The sequence below is a fragment of the Puma concolor genome, chromosome C1 (genome assembly GCF_028749965.1).
Source record: "Puma concolor isolate L17-30 chromosome C1, mPumCon1.1.hap2, whole genome shotgun sequence".
NCBI classification, from domain to species: Eukaryota; Metazoa; Chordata; class Mammalia; order Carnivora; family Felidae; genus Puma; species Puma concolor.
This window is the reverse complement of record NC_141674.1, coordinates 148105730-148132425: the sequence shown is the minus strand read 5'-3', so window position 1 is coordinate 148132425 and position 26696 is coordinate 148105730. Positions and strand designations below refer to the sequence as shown.

Sequence of the window (26696 nt, the reverse complement as noted above, 5' to 3'; positions counted from 1 at the left end):
TGTTTATAGGATCTTTTTCCAAAATATGCCGAGGAGGAAAGGTGATAGTATTCCTGTTGTTTATACTATTTGGTTCCTTTGCTCTCTTGGCTGCAGATCTCACCGCACTCTTCCAGACCTTCTGCAAAAATCAATCATAAGCAGAATTGAGGTTTGGAGTCCCTGGTTTCACCTGAATTGTGCTTCTGCATATGAGTTGGTTCTTTAGAGATTATTTTATCCTGTTAAAAACAGTAACATATTGAACTATTATAATAAATACAGTCATTTCGTCAGTATCTCAAAAAACTATCAAGCCTTTGAGTTTTATATGCCATTCTGTGGGTGTTGTTTTCTTTGGATTTCCGTGTGATTAGAAATTGCTATGGTTAATCTTTCGGAGGCTATTTTAAATAGAGATTAGAGATGACATTCCTTTTGGAAGCTTTGGAGTTTTGCCACATTACGTGGACTCTTTTTGCCAGGGTGTATTATTATCTGAGCCTCATTTAGCCTTTTAATGCTCCAACATTCCCCTTCCCCCGCTCTCCTTTGCTACCACTAGAAAATGGAAATTACTACCTTTCCATAACAATTTCCCAGAGCTGGGCCAAAGAAGGTGACAAAGAACAAAGTGCTTGGTGATTTACAACACTTCATAGTTGTGTCTTAAGGACCTTTGGATAACTGTGTGCTTATTCTATTTTTCAGCTTGCTTTGACGAGATCAAGTTCTTTAGGTGACTTCTCCTGGTCTCAAAGGTAAAGAGATTCTTGTATTTTTGTGTCTCTCACCAAGGCATTCAGGAGCACAGCTCTTCAGACTGTGGACGACAACACACACACACACACACACACACACACACACACACACAGAGTCTCACATACTACAGTTTACATGAACGTCAGCTGTTCGTAATTGTGGCAGTTATTTAATGATACGTCTGTGACAAATGTGATACTTTGGTCTTCATGCATATTTTTCAATTTTTTTTTGTTACAGAAAGCTTGTTACCGTGGAAAAGCAAGATAATGGAACTTTTGGATTTGAAATCCAGGTGGGCAGTTTTCAATTTTCCAGATTTTAATGAAGAAAGTGGTACTGATAGTATGGTATTTGCAAAGAAAGAGTGAAGACAGGATCAGAGAATCATGGGCTCCGTGACTTGTATCTGTGACTTTTATCCAGTGTGCAGTGGTTTGGGGGAGTTTTTCAGCGTGCTGGGTGCCATCAAGGAAAGAAAACATTGAAGCCAAAATAAAACCCCTGAGACCTGCTCAGCTCCTTGTTCTGAGTTGCTTTAGTTTTCCTGTAAGTCTGAGCCTGATCAGAAACACTTGGTTTCAGCCAGATCTTCTAAATAAGAAAGTGAAATACTCTATTACAGATGTGGATTTTATATATTTGCATTTAGGATGTGTTTTGCATAATCATTTTTGTATTGTATATCAGATTTTAAATCTATTCTCTGGCATTCAAGAAATACTTGAAAGCGTGTATATTTGTGTATATGGAACTGCATGTATTCGTGTGGAACCTCTGTTACATTTTGAGATACTAAGGATTTCATCTTGGATATGGCGAAGGAAATTGGACTTTTTTCTTAATGACAACACCTTATAATTACTATTTGAAACATTTTAGAACATTTGGGTCTACCTGCATATTGTCTCATGCTCTAGGAAGTTTCTAACAGTCTTTGTAAGTTTCTATTTCTTTTTTTTTTTGACATTTCAAAAAAATGTTTATTTATTTTTTGAGAGAGAGAGACAGAAAGAGAGAGTTTGAGACAGAGCGTGAGCAGGGGAGGGCTAGAGAGAAGGGGACACAGAATCCAAAGCAGGCTCCAGGCTCTGAGCTGTCAGCACAGAGCCCGATGCAGGGCTCTAACTCACAAACCATGAGATCATGACCTGAGCTGAAGTTGGACACCTGACTGAGCCACCCAGGTGCCTCATATAGGTTTCAATTTCTAATAGCTTAAAAATTTCATTTCTTATTTGCTCTCTGCTTTTTCATGGCCATATTTGTAAAGATGGTGAGTTAGGTCAGATGAAGTCCAGTCCAATTAAGTGCAACAGTAATAGCTTATGTATTATTGTTTTTTTTTCCTCCATCACACTTTGGCATTTCTTTTAGATAATCATAGTCTTTTGCATAATCGTATTCTTATAGTGCACATCAGCTTTGAGATTAACTCTGGTGCTGCTTTCAAAAAACTTTGGTGACTGAATATCAGCCCCCAAATTGGAAAGATGCTGTGTATTTGAAGATTAGGAACAGGAAACTGCTAATAAGTAAAACATGCCTTCTGAATGAAGAAACCAAATGGAACCCTAGCTATAAGGAATAGGGAGAAGGCTATAGGAAGAAGAAAGATACTTTCTACTTTCTGAACTATTCTACTTTTAAATTCGGTGACATCTATGATTCTTCTATGAGGTTTTAGAAGCATAGTACTCTCTCTTACTCCCCATTCATACGAAACGCTCTCTCTCTCTGCTGTGGAGACACTGCCTTTTGTGCTTGCTTTTAAATGAGAATTATCCAGAGGGTATGTAGCAGTTGCTACTGGAAACAAGATCGATGACTACCCACTTATCCTATTTAATGTAACAAATGAGGATTTTCTTCTTACTCTTCTATGATATATGTCATTGTTTCCCCATGTTTCTCCCCCATACCATGAATGCTGACTCCACATGGAGCACAAGTCAAAACTATCATTAGTGGACAGCAGGTTACAGCAGCTAGAACCTTTGTAGATAAACATGAGTTAATGATTTTATTTCTGAACTGCAGTGTGTTCCAGTAAAGCAGGAAGCCAGTCCTCTGCCAATTTCCTCTTGGTATATGCTTTCCATTGCCAGCTCCACACCATCATCTATTCTTTTTTTTTTAATGTTTATTTATTTTTGAGAGAGACAGAGAGAGAGTAGTGGAGGCACAGAGAGAGAGGGAGACAAAGAATCAGAAGCAGGCTCCAGGCTCTGAGCCGTCACCACAGCTCCCACGAACAGCGAGATCATGACCTGAGTGGAAGTCGGACGCTTAACCGACTGAGCCAACCAAGCGTCCCCACACCATAATCTATTCTTTAACAGTCCTAAGATTTGCAGTAGTCATCAAATAGGGGAAATACTCTGGGAATTTTTTGAAGACCAGATAGAGCCTCATGTATCCCCATCGTGCACCCATGGTTAACATGTATTTGGGTTCTGGTCTACCAAGTGAAGGGCACATTGGCAAAGAAACTACACATCCCCTTTGGATTTCCCTGGGTGCTAGTTTTATACTGTTAGTGAGAGTCACACAGTTTGATAGCAACACAAATGTTAGATTCATACACACCAAGTTCCTGTTCTCTCGGTGCTACCTGGTGGGATTCTTAGGAGTTTCAAATGAAACAATACGTCATATAAAGTCCTTAGTAACGTGCCTGGTACCAGTAGATCAAACAATGGCAGGTGTTAGAATAAAGGTCACTGGGCCTGAGAGAGGGCAATGTGACTTTTATATCTCTGAGAAATGCAGGGGATTGTTCTGTCATTGGCTTCTAAAAATGGGAACTAGAAGACTAGGTGTGTGTGTGTGTGTGTGTGTGTGTGTGTGTGTGTGTGTGAGGGGGATGGGGGGGGATTATTTGACTATTTCAATCCAGAACTATGGGGCTTCTGCCTTTTCTTCTCTGTCCCCAGTCCACAAATTTTACACTGGTTGTGCGCATATATGCTGGCTGTGTAAATCAACATGTTTCCCCTCATCGTACTCACTTTGATCACTGGACCTGGAGGGCAGATTCTCACTGCTAATAAGAGCTGTTATAACGGTGGTTTCCCAGAGGAGTGACTGTTAGAGCTTTGGTTCATGTACCGCATGGACTAGATCACCTTTTCATTCCTGAAAGGGTCCAGGCTGTAGCAAGACTTCCTGGCAGAAAAGCTGTTAAAGGGATCTGACATAGAGGGAAGTGTAATAAATGACCTTTAAAGGTCCCTCGTACCTTTATGATATAGGGATTCTAAATGCCTTGCAGAGTGAATAGAGATTCCTTAGATGTTAACTAAGTCAAGTTTCTAGGAGTTGCATGCACATGATTGACTTCTGGTTCTGGAGTCTCTGCGTCTGTAAAATAAGAAGGAGTGAACATCAGGCATTAATTTCTCCACGGAGAAGCAGTACTGTAATAGGAATAACTTTAGGAATCAGATTACTCAACTCAGATACTGATTTTGATTCTAAATGGAACCAGGCTTCGTAACTTAAATGTGTGAAAAAGAAAAATATGTTTGTTATAGGTCACTGGGCCACTATATCGAGCAATATTTATGGAGTGTTCTTGGTACAATTTGAAACAAAAATAAAAACAAAACCAAGCGGCTTTTGACGAACTGAGGCAAGAGACGAGGCATAACTTTTTCTAATTTAGTTGAGTGACTAATGAACCGGTGAGTATTCAGGCAGGCATACAGAGAGCACTTAGACAAGAAGGTAATCACGTCAATTATAGCACTTTTGAAAAAATACAGGGCAGATTGTCGTTATTTGCAGAGCTCTGATTTAAAATAATTATTGTTGGCACATCTCCCTTCCTGGATGTGTACTGTTCCATATGCTCTTGTAATGAGTGCTTTAGCTTGGGAGAACCACACAGAGATTTTTCTCTTTGCTTTTTGGCTACTATTGTTTTATCCCATTGGGAAATAAGAAACCTAATTTTTCTTAATAGATATGTAATAATGAGAGCATCAGGTGGTCTCTCAGGCTTGAAAATGGAAAATCTTGAGCCAGTCTTATCCCACTTTTAGTCTCACCCTGGATTTTTTTTTTTTTTTTAATGAAAAGTGTTGGCTACAGATTTCATCATAGAATCTCAGGACTGGTACCTTTGATTCAGTTTATATTCAAGAAAGCCTTTCCAATTGTTCTTTGTACTTTTACCTGTTCTGCTGCGTAATCAACACCCTTTTATTTTTTGACACATAGATTTTGAATTTTTTGAATAATAATTATGTATCACTTGAATTTTTAGACTTACAGGCTCCAGAACCAGAACATGTGCTCTTCTGAGATGTGCACTCTGATTTGCAAAATACAGGAGGATAGCCCAGCCCACTACGCTGGCCTGCAAACTGGTAATTTATAACTTTGCTCATGTTGGGAATGATTTAAATAGCAAGAAAAGAAATCTTTATGCTACCGAAGGTCAGGATGTGATTGCTGCTTTGAATTTTCTTCCCTCTTTTATGTTGCTAAGGTTTGGGGCTTGCCTGTTTTGTTTTATTTGCATGTCAGGAGGGATTCTTTAAGCAAGTGTTTTAACACTCACTTTCCTTGGCATCTCCCAGGTGATGTCCTTGCAAATATCAATGGTGTGAGCACGGAAGGCTTTACCCACAAACAAGTCGTTGACCTGATCAGATCTTCAGGAAACGTGTTAACGTAACTATCCATCTGCTTCCCATGGGGCTTCAGAAATGTTATGGTCTCTCACAATGCCTGTTGAGTGAATGAATAGGCTTTTTGTTCAGGATCACAAGAAGGGAGGCAGTGCACCAAAGCTTTGGGATCGGGTGGGTACAGACGTGTATTATCAGTCCCTTTTGTTTCTCAAGGTTTCCTCAAACTTGAAAGTGTTGTCAACATCTAAAGTCAGAGGACATCAATAGCCCCAACATCTGTGTGGGAGGGATGGCATTTAGAAAATTTATTTATTTATTTATCTTAATGTCAAATTCAACTAAACTGGCACCACATTCTCTTTGGATAGAGAGGAATTAGTCCAGCTTCCATGGTTGATATAATCTTGTGGTTAGAACAAATAAAAGGTCAGGAGGGCTGAGTTTTTTACTCTCACACCACAAGCCAATTGTTTTTCTCTTCTAGTGTTCCATTTAGCAGGAAGAAAACTCTGGTCAACCCTCCCTGCCCTGCGACACACATTCACACTTACTAATAGTCCAGACTTACTCATGGGAGAGTGTTCTCCCCAACTAGAGATTTGACTGAATTTTCTACCATACCATCCTTTAGAGCCTAATAAGACTTCAGTAATTAGTTAAAAGATGGAATTTCCTCAGTCATTCAAATGATATTTATTGAGCAAATACTATGTTTCCGGCTTTGTGATATAGGCTTAGGAGAGACAAAGACAAGGACTCTTGTAGTGCTTTATTATCTGTGGAGGGAGATGGACAAGGAAAGCCTTCAAAATAAGTAATTTTGAAATCTCAACTTTTGGTTACTGCTATTAAGAAAGTAAAATGAGGAACGGGGTAGAATACTGAGTAAGAGGATTCTACCTGCGTTTAGAGGGATCTTGCCTGAGGAGGGGAAATCTGGGCTGAGACATAAAGAAAAAGAAGGGATGGTCATGTGAACTTCTGGTGAGAGCCTTTCAGGCAAAGAGAGAGGTCTGTGAATTCTCAAAATGGGCTTGGCATGTCCAAGAGATAGACAAACAACCAGTGTGATGGGTGGTTGGTAGATTAGGGAGAATATAAGAAATGAAGGCGGGGAGTTGGCCAGGGGGCGGAGCATGGGTCTTGTCAGGCTAAGTAATTTAAGCATTTATTCTGACTAAGGTGGGGTGTGTGTGCATTATCTCACTCATCCTTCACAGCCAACTTGTGATGTTAGTTTTATTTCTATTTATAGATCAAGTGCCTGAAGCTTAAGTTAGGTGGAATTAAGATCAATGATATAGTAAGTGACTGGGCTAGGATTTGACCACCCACTCTGGAAGCCAAGATCTGTTCTCTTCAGCTACCCCACAGCTGCTCATTGCAAGCTGCCAACAGAAAATCCTCTGGATGCTCTTCAATTATTCTGGTCTAAAGCTTCAAAGATGTTCTTACTGTGTGTGGGACTCCTGATGGTCCAACTCTGTGGATCCTGTGAGTTCAGGGTAAAGGAGCTCTTTACTCCAGAGAAACTTGAATCTATATGGTTGGAGCCATATAGAATCCCAGGGAAAATGGTGGCAGTTAGAATCAGGAGGCTATGTTCCAAATGGTTGAAGTGGGTAGAACGCAGGTATGTAATTAAGGAGTAGTGGGTGGAGACAAATGGAAATTCAGACGTCAGGAAAATGAGAGACAACTGTATAAATACTGAAGAGGGTGACCAGTGTATTCCTGAGGTTTGGCACATAGACATTTATTGCTTGTTCAGCTCAGGTCAGCATTAAAGTTCCCACTGAAACAGATTCATAGGGATCCTCACTCGTGACCAGAGACAAGACCATCCTAATGAGAAAGGAGACAACATCTTGGCTTTCATTATCATTTCATTATCTTGGGAATGATGCTATTAGAAATAGAGAAAAATTCATCTCCATATTTAATGCTATTATTCCCCCATGACTTGAAAGATTTCCTGAATCTTAATAAATAGTTACAGCTTATTTGTCAGAAGGAATTTGAACCAATACTTTAAAAATATTTAGGTGTGTGACTAACACATGGAATTTGTTACCTTATTCAGATTGCTGACTTAGTAGTCAAAATAAAGGCCTCAACATGAGCCCACAAAACAAATCACTCAGGAAAGAACACGTCCTTTTATTTTTAGAAAGGCATTTGATATAGGGAGAAAAGAACAGCATCAAACTGATAATGCTAGGATTAAGGTTTATAAACTTAAAAGGCTCCAAGATGTGAGAGTCATAAGAAGGTTATTATCTCTTAGTGGTTTCGGTTCCGTCTGTTCGAGCTGCGAAATTAAGTCAATTTACAGAGTAAAGGTCCCTAGCATCCCAGGAAAGAAAGGATGTTTCCCTTTTCCAAGAAAGAGCATGGTGCTTCCACTGTTTGAAAATCCCTATTGCATGTTGGTTTCATTGCTGGACCCCTCATGCTAAGCATGACTATCTAAATTCTGGCACACAGTAAATGCCCAGTAAATATTCACCAAATAGAATAGGTGATTCAGTCAGAGACCATAAGAACAGATTCCATCAGAGAACAACAATCATTGCCATACGCTGGCATCTATAAAGCGAGCCATCGGTTACAGGTTAAACAGTATCTTTTCTTTCAACCTCCCTCTCTAGGGGACATTTTGTTTTTGTGTTGCTTTTGTTCCATTTTCTTTCTCTGAATATTGTCAGAAGATTCTGCCTAGGTGCAGATACTTGAAGTGCCATGGAAATAATAACATTTATGTTGCTTTTTTAAGTGTAGTCTTGTGCTCAAAGTGGCATAATCTACAAGGATGGTACTTGTTTGAAAGAATCACTCATGCTGTTCCCTTCCCCCCTCCCTTTCTCTTAAAACAGGATAGAGACTCTTAATGGAACAATGATTCTCAAAAGAACAGAGCTGGAAGCAAAGCTACAAGTTTTAAAGGTAATTTAATTTAATACAGTGAGGTACCTTTTTCATCCTTGAATGTGTGAGTGGTAGAATAAAAATCTATTTGAGGGATTGAAATAGCCCTTGAAGATGAAATGTCATGATGAGTCTAAACTGCTGAATTATCAAGAGCCACACAATTATCTTTACAGGAATATTAAATTCCACAAGCCAGTGCAAATCACGTTCTTCCTTCCTCCTTCGGTGTTTCTGTGAGGCTCAGAAAAGCAACAGGAAGGCACATCACTTGAAGAACTTTTCATTCATGCACCTGTGATCTCTCTTGATTTACATTTTGTTTGGGGAAGAAACAAAGGAGGAGTTGCCGGTCTTTTCTTCATTTTTTTCCCCCGTGTTGCCTGTTTGCAGGATGGCCTAGAAATTTTGTTTTTCCACTTTCCTCTTCTGTGTCTTTCTGTTCAGCCTCTTTCTTCCTCCAGAAATCATCTCCCTCTGCTCCTGTGGTTGTCCTTGAATCTCCTTTCATTGGCCAACACGCAATCAACTCTGAAGCGGGAAAAAAAAAAAAAATTAAGTTTCCAGGAGACAGTGCATATTGTAGGATGTTTAGATACAATTCCCTGGGATGGCTTTTTGGGGGTCTTGAAAATCTCAGTTTGCTAGATGGGTGAGGTTCTGCCAGGCCATGAAGTACAGCCCTCACCCATGTGCATGTGAGTCATGGTCCTACAGATTGCAATGATCTCTTTATCCCAGAGATCTCCCCTGCATGGCAGTGAGGGGGCCAGTCTAAGCAGAGACCACACGGCCTACTACAGGCAGGTTGCTTGCCTGGACTGTGTTTAGCAATAGCTGGTGTTTATCAATTTTCTTTGTGAAGCATGTACTTCTTTTCTTTTTAATGTTTATTCATTTTTGAGAGAACTAGAGAGAGCATGCACATGTGTGTGCCAGTTGGGGAGAGGCAGAGCTGGGGACAGAGGATCTGAAGCGGGCTCTGTGCTGACAGCAGAGGGCTCGATGTGGGTCTGGAACTCACGAACTGTGAGATCATGACCTGAGCCAAAGTTGGACGATTAACCAACTGAGCGCCCCTGAAGTGTGTACATTTTAATTTTTGCGCCCGTGAGGGTAGAGTTACTGTTTCTGTTTTATCTTGTATTCTTCCTCCCTCCCCCCACATCTAGTTCATCAATAACCTCTGTTTCCTTCTGTATCAACACTGATTTTGTACTCTTGTTATTGTACTTATTGCTATATTTTGAGTTAATTTGTAAAATTTCTTTAAAAATTCCTCTGTTCAGATTATGATGGGAATTGACATTTATAGAATAAATATCAATTGACATCTTTATGGTTTTCACTTTTCCTACTTCAAACATAGGACTTGATCTTTTAAATCAGGTTTTTTTGTGTACTTCAAAAATATTTTCTAATTTCTTCATGCACTGCTGTATATCTTTTATTATGTTTATTCTTATGTACCTTCTAAGTTTTCTTGCTATAATAAATATGATCTTTTAACTTTAATTTAATTTATTTATGTTTATTTATTTTTAGAGAGATAGAGAGTGCACATGCATGAGTGGGAGAGAGGAGGAGAGAAGAGAGAGAGAGAGAGACAGAGAGAGAGAGAGATTGGATCCCAAGCAGGCTCTGTGCTGTCAGACCAGAGCCTGATGGGGGGCTTGATCCCATGAATCATGAGATCATGACCTGAGCTGAAATCAAGAGTTGGACGCTTAACTGAGCCACCCAGGCGCTCCAATATGATCTTTTACTTTTAAAAGATCTTTTAGGTTGTTGCTATTTACTTTTGTGTAAATAAAAAAAATAATGTTTATTTTTGAGAGAAAGAGAGAGAGAGAGATGGAAAGAGTGAGCAGGAGAGGAGCAGAGTGAGAGAGAGACACAGAATCTGAGCTGTCAGCACAGAGCCTGATGCGGGGCTCAAACCCACAAACCGTGGGATCATGACCTGAACTGAAGTCAGACGCTTAGCCATCTGAGCCACCCAGGTGCCCCTGTGTAAATTTTAAATCCAGTAGTCTTGCTGAAGTCTCTTTATTCCAATATGTTTGTAGATTCTCTTAGATTTTTTTATTTAGACACAATATTATCCGCAGATACTGAAAGGTTTGGCCCTTTACTCCCTGATTATTCAAATATAGCTGATCCTTGAACAACAAAGGTTTGAAGCGCAAGGATTCAGCTTACTCTATTGTAGGGGTACAGTATGTAACATAAGATACAAAATATGTGCTAACTGTTTATGTTATCATTAAGGCTTCCAGTCAACAGTAGGCTATTAGTAGTTAAGTTTTTAGGGAGTGCAGAGTTATATGTAGATTTTTTTACTGTGCAGGGGTCAGTGCCCCAACCCCCCCATGTTGTTCAAGAGTGATAATCTTCTTGTTCTTGACCTTAAAGGGAATGCCTCTAACATTTTATCATGAATATTTTGTATGTAATAAACAGTGCTTCATATTACATTTAGGTTTTTTTTTTTTTTTTTTTTTTTTTTTGAGAGAGAGAGAGCATAAGTGCAAGTGGGGAGGGACAAAGGGAGAGGGAGAGGGAGAAGAGAGAATCTCAAGCAGGCCCCAGGCTCAGCATAGAACCCAGTTCAGGGCTGGATCAAGTGTGAGATCATGACCTGAGCCGAAATCAAGAATCAGATCCTTAACTGACTGAGCCACCCAGGCTCCCCTATTTAGGTTTTAAAACTGTCAAAACTTAATTTGTTTTTGTAAAAGAGAGTATTCGTGAACATCTTTTTGTTGTTGTTGTTGTTGTTGTTGTTGTTGTTAAATAAACCTGGCTTCTTTAACCTTTTGTAGAAAAAGGAAAGAAATGTACAAAATAAACTGGTGGTGTTATTTAAAGTATGACTGATCAAATAGGACTATATTTCACGGAATAAAGAATTCTCCTGTAAAAAACACGTTTCATGTTTCTAAGCAATTTCTGTTCCTTCAATGTTTTCTCTTGAAGTTTTAATATTCATACTTACCTATTTTTTAAACGATGCATGAATTTCTTCAATATACCCATCCTCTCATAGAACATCATAAGAACGTTAACATGTTTAAATGTCCATTTAAGACCCCATCTTTCTTATTATTGCTTGCCTTTGGAGAATTTTATCAACTTTTAGAAAGAAAAACTACAGGCTTCTGTTGCAGATATCTGGTAGTGAACAAATACACTCATACGTTGAATTGGCCTGCTTGCTGTTTTTTTCTGTTCCTTACCTCTGGGTTTACTTTCTTTTTTTTGCCGTAGTACTTGCTTTTAGCAAGGGTAAGTAGGTCTTTCTTTGCCAAGAAAACCTTTCACTGCTACTGCTGAAGGAGAGTTTTGCGAGGTGACTGAATTATTCTTAGCTGATGCTCTGTCTCCTTAGCACTTTAAATGTATTGCGCCTTTGATATTTTTGTTTACGAAAGAGCTCCTATTTTTTTATCCTTTGTAGGTAATCTGCACTTTCTATATTTTCTTCTAAAAGGTTTAAGGTTTTTCTTTTTTACACTTACATTCTGAATGCATCCAGAGTTAAGTTTTACATGTGGTTTGCGATGGGATTCTAATTTTCTCTGATTCTCATATGAATACTCAGTTCTCTCAGTACTACTTATTGTATAGTCCGTCTTTTCCCCCAACTGAACTGCAGAGAAGCCTCTGTTTTCAAGCACGTTTCATATATGCATGGTTTTTCTTATGGGCTCCGTATTCCGATCCATTGTTTATCTCAAACTCAGTTATTTTACCTTAAATATTGGTATTCCATTGAGCAAAACGTCCAGGTTATTCTTGGTTCTTTGATCATCTATATAAATGTTAGAATCAGGTTGTCAAGTACTGTAAGTACATTTTAGAATTTTGATTGATACCACATTGTATGTAGATAGCTCAATTTTAAAATGCTTGACATTTGTATGGTATTGAGTTTTCTTAGTGACAGACGATCTCGCCATTTTTTCGCCCATCCTCCCACTCCCCACCCCTCTGGCAACCACCAGTTCTCTGTATTTTTTGAATCTGTTTCTTTTTGTTTGTTTGATTGTGGAATTTTTTTGGATTCCACATAGGAGTGAAATCCTGTGCTATTTGTCTTCCCCTGTCTGATTTATTTCATTTAGATAGTATCCTCTAGGTCCATCCATGCTGTCACAAATAGCAAGATTTTATTCTTTTTTGTGGATGAATAATATTCCACTGTTTATGGACACCATTTATCCATTTCTCTATTTATGGACACTTAGGGTGCCTATACATCTTGGCTATTTCTTTTAAGTTTATTTATTTTTAGAGAGAGAAAGAAAGAGAGAGAGAGAATATACACGTGAGTGGGGGAGGGACAAAGGGGGGGGGAGAGCATATCCCAAGCAGGCTCCAAGCTGTTAGTGCGGAGCCCTACTTGGGGCTCGACCTCACGGACCGTGACATTATAGCCTGAGCCAAAATCAAGAGTGGGGCTAAATCAAGGCATTTAGCCAACTTAGCCACCCAGGCGCCTATTTTTAAATTTTTGAGAAAACTCCATACTGTTTTTCACAGTGGCTGCACCAATTTGCATTCCTACCAATAGTGCATGAAGTTTCTTTTGTCTCCACATACTCCCCAGTACTTCTTATTTCTTGGGTTTTTTATATTAGCCATTCTGACAGATGTAAATGATATCTCATTGTGGTTTTGATTTACATTTCCCTGATGATAACTGATGTTGAGTGTTTTTTTCATGTGTCTATTAGCCATCTGTATGTCTTCCTTGGAAAAAAATGTCTATTTAGGTCCTCTGCCCATTTTTAATGGGATTATTTGGGGCTTTTTGGTGTTGAATTATGGAAGTTCTTTACATATGTTGAATGTTAATCCCTTGTTGCAGATATCATTTGCAAATATCTTCTCACATTCAGTTGCCTTTTTGCTTCATCGGTGGTTTCCTTTGCTGAGCAAAAGCTTTTAATTTTGTTGTAGCCCCATAATTTATTTTTGCTTTTGTTTCCCTTGCCTGAGGAGACATATCCAAAAATATGTTTTTAAGACCAATGTCCAAGAGATTACTACATATGTTTCCTTTTAGGAGTTTTATGGTTTCCTGTCTCATATTTAGGTCTTTAATCCATTTTGAGTTTATTTTTTATATGGTATAAGAAAGTGGTCCAGTTTCATTCTTTTGCATGTAGCTGTCCAGTTTTCCCAATTACTGAAAAGACTATTTTTTCCCCATTGTATATTATTAACTCCTTTGTCATAGATTGATTAACCATATAAGTATGGGTTTGTTTCTGGGCTCTCTATCCTAGTCCATTGATCTATGTATCTATTTTTGTGCTGGTGTAATGTTTTGATTACTGTGGCTTTTTAGTTTATCTTGAAATCTGAGATTGTGATACCTCAAGTTCTGGTGTTCATTTTTAAGATTGTTTTGGCTATTTGGGTTCTTTTGTGGTTTCATACAAATTTTAGGATTATTGTAGTTCTTTTTTTTTTAATTTTTTTAATGTTTATTTATTTTTGACAGAGAGACAGAGCATGAATGGGGGAGGGTCAGAGAGAGAGGGAGACACAGAATCTGAAAGAGGCTCCAGGCTCTGAGCTTTCAGCACAAAGCCCGACGCGGGGCTCGAACTCACAGACCACAAGATCATGACCTGAACCGAAGTCGGATGGTCAACTGACTGAGCCACCCAGGCGCCCCTTAATTTTTTTTAATGTTTATTTATTTTTTCAGAGAGAGAGGGAGATAGAGCATAGACAGGGGAGGGGCAGAGAGAGAGGGAGACACAGAATCCAAAGCAGGCTCCAGGCTCTGGAGTCAGCACAGAGCCAGTGTAGGGGCTCAAACCCACAAACATGAGATCATGACCTGAGCCGAAGTCTGGTGCTTAATTGACTGAGCCACCCAGGCGCCCCAGGATTATTCTAGTTCTTTAAAAAATGCTATTCATGGAGCGCCTGGGTGGCTCAGTTTGTTGGGCATCTGACTTTGGCCTTAGGTCACCATCTCATGGTGCCTGGGTTCGAGCCCCATGTCAGGCTCTGTGCTGACAGTGCTGAGCCTGCTTTGGATTCTCTCTCCTTCTCTCCATGCCTCTCCTCAACTCATACTTTCTCTCTCTCTCTCTCTCAAAATAAATAAATAAGCTTACAAAATACTGTTTGTCTTTTGATAGGGACTGTATTCTGTATTGACTCTTTAGGTTACTTTGGGTAGTATGGACATTTTAATGATATTAATTCTTCCAAAGGGTGGACATTGAATATATTTCCATTTGTTTGTGTTGTCTTCAGTTTCTTTCATCAATGTCTTACAGTTCTCAGAGTAGAAGTCTTTCACCTATTTGGTTAAATTTATTCCTAGATATTTTGTTCTTTTTGATGCAATTATAATCTGCTACTTCATTATTAGCATATGGAAATGCAAGAGGTTTCAGTATTTTAATTTTGTCTCCTGCAACTTTACTGAGTTTGTTAGTGTTAATAGTTTTTGGTAGAATCTTTACGGTTTTCTATATATAGTGTCATACAAGCTGCAAATAGTGACAGTTTTACTTCTTCCTTAACCAGTTTGGATTCCTTTTATTTCCTTGTATGTCTGATTATCATGCGAGGACTTCCACTCTGTTGAATCAAAGTGGTGAGAGTGGACATCTTGTCTTCTTCCTGATCTTAGAGGAAAAGTTTTCATAGTCTTGCCATTTTTAATTGTTTTCTTTGTCTCTTTCAACAGAGTCTCATAATTTTACACAAGTAGATCCTGTATGTCTTTCGCTAGATGTATCCCTTTCTATGAATGACTTTTGTTTGTATTATAGTTTCTTTATAAAAAATAAACCTTTTGATTGAGGTTGATGTATAGATACATAAAGTCAATTTTTATGCTGTCATTCAAACTATCTTGTTTAAACTATTGCTAAACTATATCATTTAAACAAATTATCTGTAGGTTATTTTGGGTTTTCTGTGAAGATAGTAACCGTTGAGAATAACAGTTTCTCTTTCTTCATTACATTGACTATAGCCTATAATATAGTGTTGAATAGAAACTATAATAGGCATCTTTGTTTTTTCTTGATTTTAAAGGGAATTCCCACTTGTTCCTATTAGGAACGAGCTCTCTCTATGAATATACTTTTCTGATTTGGGATGCTCCCTTCCATAGCAATTTACTGGTAGTTTTTATAGTGCTTGTGTATTAAATTTTATCAAACACTGCTTTCTGCATGTATTATTCTTGTTTATGTACTTCTAAATTTTTTTTTAATTTATTTATTATCAAGGGGCGCCTGGGTGGCTCAGTCGGTTAAGCATCCGACTTCGGCTCAGGTCATGATCTCACGGTCCATGAGTTCGAGCCCCGCGTCGGGCTCTGTGCTGACCGCTCAGAGCCTGGAGCCTGTTTCAGATTCTGTGTCTCCCTCTCTCTCTGACACTCCCCCATTCATGCTCTGTCTCTCTCTGTCTCAAAAATAAATAAACGTTAAAAAAAAAAAAAAAGAATTTAAAAAAATAAATTTATTTATTATCAAGAGGCAGAAAGACACAGAGTGTGAGCAGGGGAGGGGCAGAGAGAAGGGGGAGGAGACACAGAATCCGAAGCAGGCTCCAGGCTCCGTGCTGTCAGCACAGAGCCTGATGCAGGGCTCGGACCCACAAACCTCGAGATCATGACCTGAGCTGAAGTCAGATGCTTCACTGACTGAGCCACCCAGGCACCCCTCCTGTTTATGTATTTTTTAAAAATCTGTCAATATGGCAAATGACATTTAAAGATTTTCTAATGTTAAACTACTCTTGCATTTCTAGAATAATGCAACCTAGTCATAATTTACAATCATTTTTTTATATAATTGTAGATTTGATTTGCTAATATATTCTTTAGGATTTTTGAAGGTAGCTTCATTTATAGGTAAAATGGCCTGCAGTTTTCTTTTCTCAAACTATCTTTCTTTAGTGTTGGTATCATGTTTTCTGGACTCTTAGCGTGAGCTGGGAAGGATCTTCCCCTTTTCTTCTCTGCTAGAATTCTTGTAACTATCTGAATCATCTGGGCTTAAGGTTCTTTTCTGGTGAGAATACTTCTAAACTCTGTTTCAGTTTCCTCATTAATTATAAGACTTCTCAGGATTTCTGTTTTGTTTGTTTTGTTTTGTTTGAGACAGTTTTATTGAATTAATGTTTTTGTTAATAAATTTTCAAATTTTTCAAATTTATCGAATAAGTTGATAATAAAAATTCTGTTCTCGTATTTTTATTTTCTTCACAAGAAGGATTATGTCCCCATTTTTACTTGTACTACTTTTTATGCCCTTTTTTATGGGACTCTAGAGGATTTTCTATTTTTGAGTCTTTTCAAAAACCAGTATTTCAATTTGTGGCAATCTTTTGTCTTTTTCTGGTTACTTTTAAGATGTTCTTTTGTCTTTACTGATCTAAAGTTTCACTGAAATGTGATTAGGTCTGGATTCATTTCTAAATTTATATTGCTTAAAAATTGCACTATCTTTTCAATCTAAAGACTTATGAATTTCTTCAGTTTTGGAAAACTATCATCTTGATCTCTTTGAATATACCTTCTTCACCATTCCCTGAAATATCTTTTGGAATTCATGTTGGACATATTTTAGAATCTTTTGATTTATTTCCCTTGCTTCCTAACCACTCATATTTTGTATCACTTTATCTTCTTTGTTAGGTTCTTGTTTAGTTCTTCAGTAATGTTGTATTTATGCTGTATAGAATGAGTTATTTCCATCCAGCTTTAAGGATTAATTGATTCTTTAAAAAATTTTTTTAATGCTTATTTATTTTCGAGAAAGAGAGAGAGACAGAGAGTGAGCAGGGGAGGGGCAGAGAGAGGGGGAGACCCAGAATCTGAAGCAGGCTCCAGGCTCTGAGCTATCAGCACAGAGCTTGATGCGGGTCTCGAATTCATGAATTGGTAGATCATGACCTGAGCTGAAGTCAGATGACTAGCCCACTGAGCCACCCAGGCGCCCCAGGATTAATTGATTTTTAATTTTCAGATCATTCTTTTTCATGTCTATCCGTTCTTGTTTTACTTCTTTGTTTCAGATTTCTTGTTCCGATCAACATTGGTTTCATTTCTTCCTCGGAGGATTATATTCTTGTTTTAAAGTCTTCTTTGGACACTGTTCATTTTCATTTTATTTGGAGAGAATCCATGTGCTGACAATCAGTTTTCTAGCTTTTCATACCTTTGGATTTTATATTGCCCATTTCCCTTATATGGTGGTCTCTCCCTTCCACTCAATATTGTGCTTGGGTTTCCTCCACCCTGCACTTTCGAGGCTCCCAATCTCAAGCCAGGGCTGGCCGTGTGGATGCCTTCTAGAGGGTTAGTGTCCTGTTTGGCTCAGGTCATGAGGCTGCATTTTTATACAACTGCCTCTTTAGGCTCGAGTTCTACATGAGCCATAGCCACCATTAGCAGCTTTTCTCAGCCTCGTTTTCATGGTCACGAGCCAGAAATGTCTGGATCTGACGTGTAACCAGGGTCAAGTTGGCTTCCCCTTCCCACAATGACATTTAGTGTGTGGGTCCCACATAAGTATGCACTGATCTTTCAAAGACTCTGTGAGGCCACAAGCTCTTCTTCAGAAAAAGTGGTCCCTTCTGAGCCATGGCTTCAGGGATTCCCTTTCTCGGGACCTCTGATTCAGATGTTTAACGTGAAAACAGCACATCCACTGTGCTAGCTGGAGGGGCTACTTTTTAATCTAACTCTGCTTTTTACTGGGTTCGTAGCCCTTGGGAAGGATTTGGTACGTTGCACCTTTGTTTTCTAATCTGGAACCTCGTAGGACAGTTAGGAAAATTAAACCGCGTATCATCCACGAGAGCACTTTATAAAAGTCGTAAAGATGGAAATGTTTAGCTGTATGTCTCACGTATATTGGAAACGTTGGAAACCCATCCAACTCGAAATACCCGTCTGTGAGAGTTGAGTTTGATTTCAGGAAGCCATCCTTTGATATATTCATTCAACCAGTATTTACTAAGCAGCTGCTGCATACCAGGCCCTGAGCTAGGTACACTGAGGCAATAGGGCCCAGTGGGGTTAGATCTCCCATATGCTTTCGTTTTCTTCTGATGGCAAGAGCCCTCGTTGGTCCAAATATACCACTGTAATGTTAAGAACAGGCAGAAACAGATTCTGAGGAAAATGGGGAAGCTTCCACAGAGACCAAAAACTCTTAATCACTTTGACACATCTGCTCTTTACGCTGGTGTTTTCTTGGTTTAAATGATGACATGCCTAGATAACTGGACCAAATCAACGGGTTAGATATTTTAAAACGTTTGTTTTCACAAAAAATAACTATTTGGCAAGGCCTGACTTTGTATTTCTGAAAGCAAATGCAAGCTTCTCTCTGTGTTTAGTGTTGATTGTCAGCCTATGCCGTGCTCCTCTCCTGGACTCTATTCTCTTGCAGGAGATAGACCCCTGTAAGGAGGAAGGCGCTGGATCCTAGGTCTTTTCTCCATGGGTCCTTAACTCTGACCTTCACAGGACCACAGTTTGCACAAATAAAAGGAGCTGTAATTCAGGTAGCCCGGCCATCTCGTAGACACGCTGACTAAAGTATAATGTAGAAAAAACAAGACATCAACTGAGCCAGGCATTTTATGGCTTTGATTTAGTGCTTGCATATCATATAGGTAACTCTAAGGGTTGATGCTTAGTGTTACTGTTACCAAGGCTTGGAAAATCCCGCCCACTGATAGTTCAGTCCCTGAACTGAGGAAAGCCATTCTTCCCTTAAGCATTCGACGATATTCTTGTAAGTGTATTATTTTCTTTTCCTTAGGCTTTCCCCTTCCAAATGTGCTTTTTTCCCTCCTTCTTTTCAGCCTTCATCTACCTCTTCCAGACTGTTTCTTACCGAGCAGTGCCTGTTTCCAACTAGGCTGCCTTTCCTTTGGGATGAAGCGGCCATAGGCAAATCTGAGCTGTGCCTGCCTGCTGGGCTTGCTGTGGGGATGGCAACCGGCAAGGACCGGGGGTAGGGTAAAGGCCAAAGGATGTGAGGGAGAATGAGCCTCTAGCTATCCTTGTCAGATGGTTTCTTCTGCCTGGCTGGCTTTGATTTTCCTCACCTCAGCCCCTTTGATGGGTTAGGCCAGGTCTCCTGAGCAGTCTTGACTGACAGCAGCCACTTCGTTCCCACCCTGGGACGCTGTTCTCGTGCTGAGCAGCCAAGGAAGGAAGCAGTTAAGTGAGGGTCCTTATTAGCAGTGTTCTAAGTTTAGCCCTCCAAAGGAAGCCTTTCAGACAGGCCAGCTTCCCCTTTTTGGTATGAAAGATAAATAGGTGTGCAGCAGAAAACACTGGTTTAATGCCCCAGGCTTATAGAATGATGGCATTTACTGAACATTTACTAAGTTGTAATCAATGTTCCAAACATTCTACATCTACTAACTTACTTAATTTTCATGACAATCCCAGGGTCTGGATTCTATGAAGGCCTTCATCTTGTGCATGGGGGAAGCCTAGATGGTAAATCCTTGCCTCAACAGCTAGTAAATGGACACAGACCCAAACAATCAGTTATGTAATATTTAAAACAAATGAAAATAAAAAAAGTCATTGTTTCTGTTGTCGATTGTTTCAACTCATTGGTGCTAGTAGATTATTTCTTGAGAAAGTAGTATTCCCAATATCCCCCTTTTGTATAGAAAATAATCTTCTGAATGAATGAGAGGGTTTGTTAGTGCTAGAAAGAAAGGAAGAAAAAAATTAATGACAAATCTCAACACCCAGAAGTAAATTGCTACCTTCACTGGGGATTCCCAATAATTAACACTTTTTTTCTTCTTTATCAGCAAACCTTGAAGAAAAAATGGGTGGAGTTCAGATCTCTGCAGTTACAGGAACAGCGTCTGCTTCATGGTAAATGTGACTTCCTGTTCAGAAACCACACTAACATTCATCTTTTTTTTTTGTATTTCTGCTTCTACGTTATTTTAAGATTATCATCGTTGTAAGAAAAAAATTGTCTAGCATGGATCAGGAATGCTAGTGTATGTTTTTTGTCATGACTTTTGGAGTGACCTATGTATCTGGAGGGTGAGTAAGTCCAGTCACCTCCTCTCCTCCATACGTGTAACACATCGGCACATGAAAACACGCACATGCTCACATGCATGTGCACAATTGCAAGAGGCACGTGGAGATTTTAGAAGAGCCATAGATGAGTTAAATTCCTGACAATGTTTATGGCTCGGGGGTTGTGTGAGTCTCAGAAACTATGGAAGCTGGAATGGTAGCACGCTTCTTGGGTAGAGCTCCTGTCATTTGTTCATATTATACAAGTTACATGAGTGCAGAGAATCTCTTCTTCTTGGCCCATAAACCCAAGACAGAAATCGGAATGATCATCCCAATAGTCAATGCATGGCTCCCGCAGTTGTGTGAATTCTGAAGGGAATGGGTTGATTGAAAAATTTGTTGATGCGACATTTGCTATGTGACTCCTGTAACCCGAGGAATGAACTTGTACATACAAATAATTCACTGAAACCACTAGGTATGTGGGTGTGAAACATAGGTTATATCTTCTTAAGATAACACTGAGCTAAAGTCTCCATTTATAACTCAGAATGTCTGTTTCAAGTCATAACTTATTTACGGGAAAAAAGACATTTAATTCATAATTAGTCACTAATGTATGACATAGAGGTTTGTGTTGAAATTTTGTTCTCCTAAATGAAATTTATATATAAGTTACTTCTCTTTTGTATGTTTTAAAATTAATATTAAAACAATTCTTAATAGATTCTTTTGGGGGGGGTCTGAAGTGTCCTAGCAGGACAGAGGTATAAAAATCCAGCTACCTCCTGGATTTCTGTAGACTTGAGGGTGTTTAGGAAACCTTTGCCTCCCCTTCTGGAGCATTCTGCGGTGGAGATGGGGTTTGGTCTAATAAGTACAGGCAGTTCTGGGGTTCTATAGGAACAGGCTTTTACGGACAAGGTGTTTCGTTCAGGATTAAGGGAAACGACTCTGCGTAAAGCCACTTTTGTACATGTTCTTTTTGAGAGATTGAAGGACTTCTTTAGTTTACTTTTTCTAGGCCTAGAATAAATACACGAGACATGAGATTCTCAACGGCTTTCCAATCAAAAAGAATTCATCAACTCGTTGACAGATGATGTAAAGTAGGTTTTATTAGTAAAAAGGAAAGCATTATGACTAGTCAGTGCAGAGCTCACATATTGAACCTTGCAGATCAAATAGAAAAATAAAGTCTCTTCTATTTCTTTTCCTGAAGCAGAGTCACCTTCTAATTATGTCATTCTCAGGCTGGTATAACAATTAATCCCCTTTCTTTCAGCAGCGTACCAACCAACTCAGGTAGTACATAAGGAAGTGGGGTATGGACAGGATGGATGTTGGTGTACAATTAAAATTTGAGTTTGGAGAGCCCAGATACAGAGAAAGGTTGATGAACAAATTTAGCTAAGCTGATCAAATTCAACTTGTACAAATGAATTGTTAACTTATTTCAGGACAGGGATGTTTTCTGGGCACAGTAGCATTCCAGAGCATTTAAGTGTTAAAGTAGTCTGGGAAGAAACAAGGAATATTGAGGCTGAAAGGTATTTTTTTCTGTTTTAAACACCTTTTGAATTCTCTATAATCAGCCTATAGGCGCAGGTTATATAACTGTGTTTCCCATATACTTCAACTTATGTTACAGTAATTATATAATTATTTAAAAGATACAGTACCTTGGGGCATCTGGGTGGCTCAGTCGGTTGGGCATCCGACGTCGTCTCTGGTCATGATCTCACAGTCCGTGAGTTCGAGCTCCGTGTCAGGCTCTGTGCTGACAGCTCAGAGCCTGGAGCCTGCTTCGGATTCTGTGTATCCCTCTCTCTTTGCCCCTCCCCTGCTCATGCTCTGTCTCTCTCTGTCTCAGAAATAAATAAAAACATTAAAAAAATAAATAAAAATATGGTAACTAAAAATCAGAGGAACTAAATGGAGGAAGTCCATAAGACAGCATTTCCCCAAGTATATTCTTTATTTTTTTCCCCAAAGATATTCTTTAGAGCCCCATTTCTGTGAGAATTTTAATGAATGTTGCAGAGTCACTTCAGTTTAAGAAATAATACCTTTGGGGGTGCCTGGGTGACTCAGTCGGTTGAGCATCTGACTTCGGCTCAGGTCATGATCTCACAGTTTGTGAGTCAAGCCCCATGTTGGGCTCTGTGCTGACAGCTCAGAGCCTAGAGCCTGCTTTGGATTCTGTCTACCTGTCTCTCTGGCCCTCCCCTGTTTGTGTTCTGTCTCTCCCTCTCCCCAAAATAAAACAAATTAAAACATTAAAACAAAAATAAAACATTAAAAATTTAAAAAAAAGAAATTATATTCTTGGAGATTGACCATTCACCCTGGCATACTGTCAGATGAGTTGAACTGTTCTTATACGAAGAATCTTGTTTAAATTTATTTCATTTAGCATTACCGTTTCTGTGACCGTGGAACACTGTTACATGGAAGCTAGTCCACGAACAATAGTTTGGGAAACACCCCTACAAGGTTTATCAAATGGCCTCAAAATAAGTCACTTGTTCATATAGGCGAAACTCAGTGAAAAATATTATTCACTTTTACTCTTTCTTTTTTGCACCCTTTGAAGAGAAGTTTTGTGTATTTACTCGGAGGGAGTGATGCTCATAGGCATTCCACAGTAGACTTTCTTTTCTGCATTCTAGGTGACTCAGGTAACTGCTCGAGTTTGGAGAACATGGACATAGATGAATCAGTTTTGTTTGGAACCCTGCCTGGGCCCAGCCCTGCCCTCCTGGACCGGAATCGATTATCCAGCGAGAGTAGCTGTCTGAGCTCCATGACGATGGACAGCGAAGATGGCTACCAGACGTGTGTGTCTGAGGACTCAAGCAGGGGAGCCTTCAGTCGACAGACGAGCACAGATGATGAGTGCTTTGTCCCCAGGGATGGGGACGATTTTCTGAAGAGGTCTTCTTCGAGGAGGAACCGAAGCATTAGTACTGCCAGTAGTGGGTCCATGTCCCCCTTGTGGGAGGGCAACTTGTCAAACATATTTGGGACCCTGCCCCGGAAAAGCAGAAGGGGAAGTGTCCGGAAACAACTCTTAAAATTCATCCCCGGCCTTCACCGTGCAGTGGAAGAGGAAGAGAGTCGCTTCTGATGGGCTGTCTTGCCCTTTTGTATTAGCTTATTTCGTAAATATCTCTAGACTTGTTTAGAACAACTCCACCCGGCCTGGTGGGAAACTGTGGAGGGATTGCAAAACTGAAACCCCATTTCATGGCAATAGTGACCTTTATTTAAATTTTTGTGTCATGATTTTTGCTTCTTAAGTTGTTTTGTAGCCGGGAAAGCTCTGTTTATAACCAGAAGGTAGGGGAATTAAGTCATAAGTTAGATACTATAACAAATTAATGCACATTCCTGCTCATTTTAATGCTGCCTGTGAAGGCAAGGGTTATATTTATTTTCTGGATTATCTATGTGAAAAACTGACAACTTTTCAGAGTCAAGTGTAAATAAAAGAGTGACGAAATATAATTATTTGGGATACCTTCCGTAGGTTCATTGGTAGGTCACGGAACCATATGTTTGCTTAAGATCAGGAGCCTCCAGGGAGGCTTAATAATAGGCAATTTTGAACGTTTTCTGCTTAAATCTGTGAAGGATTATAAATAAAGATGATAGTCAGCTATGTTTCACAAACACAGCAACAATAAAGCAGGAGGCATATAAGTTAATATTAGGGTTTAGATCCATGAGATCCATGGAAACATGTTGTCTAATAGGGGTGCTGAGGAAGATTATGATACGGCCTTTTTTATAGTCAGCCTAAACAAAATAGGTGAGAATGTCACTTACGCAATTCAACTTTTGTTCTGCCTAAACTTTGATGGCAAGTCTAGAATTCTCAAGATCCTGCATACAACTTTGCAATCTTTGTTTTTGAGCAAATGTCTGAAATTTGAAAAATTAAAGCCAGGAAAAGGATTTTTCTCCTGTAGAGTTTTTCGCATTATTCCTCACTTTATATTATAGATTCCACAGTTACTGCCTTAGCATTCTTTTGCGTGTTGGTTGTTAGTATCACATTACTTCTAGCCTTTCAATCACATTTTCATTCAGTATCCATTTGAAGTCCATGGTTACTCTGTTCTGGTGATACAGCTGCTCATGACCTATATTCTAGAGTAGACAGTGTAATAAATAGTCCTTACTGATTTAAAGCTGTGTGTGTGTGTGTGTGTGTGTGTGTGTGTGTGTATGTGTGTTTGGGAGAAAGATGTTTGATAGGTGACTTTGAGTGGAACCACACTTAAATCAAAAGAATGAGTCATTTTGAGAAAAAAAAAAAGGAAGCGTGAGGAAGCCTGTAGGGTAATAAATGAATGTTAAAAAATAAAATATAAAAAGATTTCTAATTGGAACCTGCTTTCCATTAATTATTTGAACTTAGAATTATCCAGTCGGCTCTGCTTGAGAATCTTTCATATGAAAAGCAGTTTGTAGTGTTTCACAGGAACAGTTACAATCCTGTGTACCACTTACTGAATACCTAGCAGGTTAAAGATGCTTTCCATGTGATCCGACCCTGTTAGATAGGTGTTAGGCCTACAGAAAGGAGGAGGAATTCAGAGAAGTTCCCATGGCCAAGGGCGAGGCTTACATCGAAAGCCATTTCTTTCTGGCTCTGGCCTATCTTCAGTCTTTCGAGATATTGTTTACTCTTTTGCTGGTTCTGTGTGGTCATCACCACAGAACTTCCCCCCACCCCCACTCCTCAGAGAATACATAAAGCACACCCCTCAGAGACTCTGCATGGATAAAAATTGTCTTTGGTAAAAAAGAAAACAAACACATTTAGAATAACTCTTTCTCTTGGCCTCCACAGGCTAGTTTTCAAATATGGGCACATTAATAGCTACGTGGTTAACAATACATTTATTTTCAGCAAGGGCTTGCAAACCAGTTGTGATTGCCTGACACTGTTTATTTCCCATCATAGATTAGAATGATCATCTGCAGTGTATTTTGTTAACCTTATTTTGCCAAATCCGGGGGAAAGAAATCATCATGTTTATTTGAGGAAAGATGACTTTAAATTCTTCTACAACGTGATCAGTGTTTCAAGAACTTCCACAGATCATCTGGGAAAGCAAGTTATAGGTTATTTGCTTTTCTTCTGGCTTTACGTGTTAAATACAGTATAATGCTTCTTCCTTACAGTAATCGTCAAATCTAAAAAAGTTCAGGGAAGGGACAGAGCAAATTTTACTAGAGTCTGAGGTAAGAAGAATTAGAGTCAAGAGTTTGATATGTTCTGGAAAAAAAGAAAAGCACTTTTTAACCAAAGTACAGGAAGGAAGGGTATCTCATGTTTTGTGTGTTCACAAGTTGTAAGAAAACTAGCTGTTCAGTGGAAATGTGGGTAAATTTCTCACAGCAGAGCTTTTCAGACTTGTGACCTCAGTGGGGCTTCAGAAGACTTCATTTCTCTAATCTTTTGGAGCACAATGACTCACTTTGATGTAATTTTTGAGAAAATAATTGAAAAGCTAAGTGCTTTGTTTTTTGCTTATCCCAAAGTTGTCAAATATGCGATATTGGTGGATTTCACTAATTGATAACTGGTTGTGAAAATGCATTTTTTGTCGCATGGCAGGCATCGAGAAGCCAAGTTTGAATGAAGCATATTGAGAATTATTCTGTCATGTGGCTAAAGGAACACCACCTTTGTGGTGTCAGAAACGTGGGTACTCTATTTTTTTGAAATGAGCTTTTCTTCATCACTTTCTACTTTGTAGTGTTTTTATATCTTAGTTGCATGTACAAATAGTATTAAAAATCTTAGTTTGAACTGAAGAAATCAAACGTGGGTATAATTTGTGTGTACTGATCATACAGTATATTTATGGATGTATACAACTTAAGTATAGTAAATACTACATAACAACTATATCCAACCCTTCAGTTTACAAGGTTATTGGTACTTTGTATCTATTTCCTTACAGAATATGGGCAATAAAAAAGTTAATACCTTTCTGGAATAAAGAATGCTATTCTTCAGTGTCAGAAGTCTCTTCCCTCCCTTTCTCTTCCCCCCTTCTCTCTATCTCTATCTCTTTACCTATTCACCTTACATGAAATGATTATTTTAAAAGCAGATTTTTAAGAGATCTGGGATGACATCTTGATACCTAATTTTTTGACATTTTTATTTTTTATTTTGTAAAAAAATTTTTTTAACATCTATTTATTGTTGAGAGACAGAGACAGAGCATCAGCAGGGGAAGGGCAGAGAGAGAAGGAGACATAGACTTGGAAGCAGGCTCCAGGCTCTGAGCTGTCAGCAC

The 26696-nt window shown here is 39.0% G+C and overlaps 1 protein-coding gene and 1 long non-coding RNA gene across 6 annotated transcripts in view; one reads left to right on the top strand and one right to left on the bottom strand.

Moving 5' to 3' along the window:
• CYTIP (cytohesin 1 interacting protein) overlaps positions 1–26412 on the top strand; it is a 76168-nt gene extending 49756 nt beyond the window's left edge. For all 5 annotated transcript variants that reach the window (XM_086718643.1, XM_086718642.1, XM_086718641.1 and 2 more), the window contains 7 exons: positions 691–740; positions 982–1036; positions 5012–5114; positions 5328–5421; positions 8258–8327; positions 20148–20214; positions 23046–26412. In XM_086718643.1, coding sequence (XP_086574769.1) covers positions 691–740; positions 982–1036; positions 5012–5114; positions 5328–5421; positions 8258–8327; positions 20148–20214; positions 23046–23503 — 897 coding nt within the window. In that variant the 3' untranslated portion in view covers positions 23504–26412. The remainder of the gene's footprint in view (positions 1–690; positions 741–981; positions 1037–5011; positions 5115–5327; positions 5422–8257; positions 8328–20147; positions 20215–23045) is intronic.
• LOC147578489 (uncharacterized) lies at positions 8314–12045 on the bottom strand. Its single transcript, XR_015255238.1, has 2 exons — positions 11831–12045; positions 8314–8840 (listed from the first exon to the last, which is right to left on the bottom strand). It is a non-coding gene; the product is annotated as an uncharacterized LOC147578489 (long non-coding RNA).
• Positions 26413–26696: the final 284 nt, after the last annotated feature.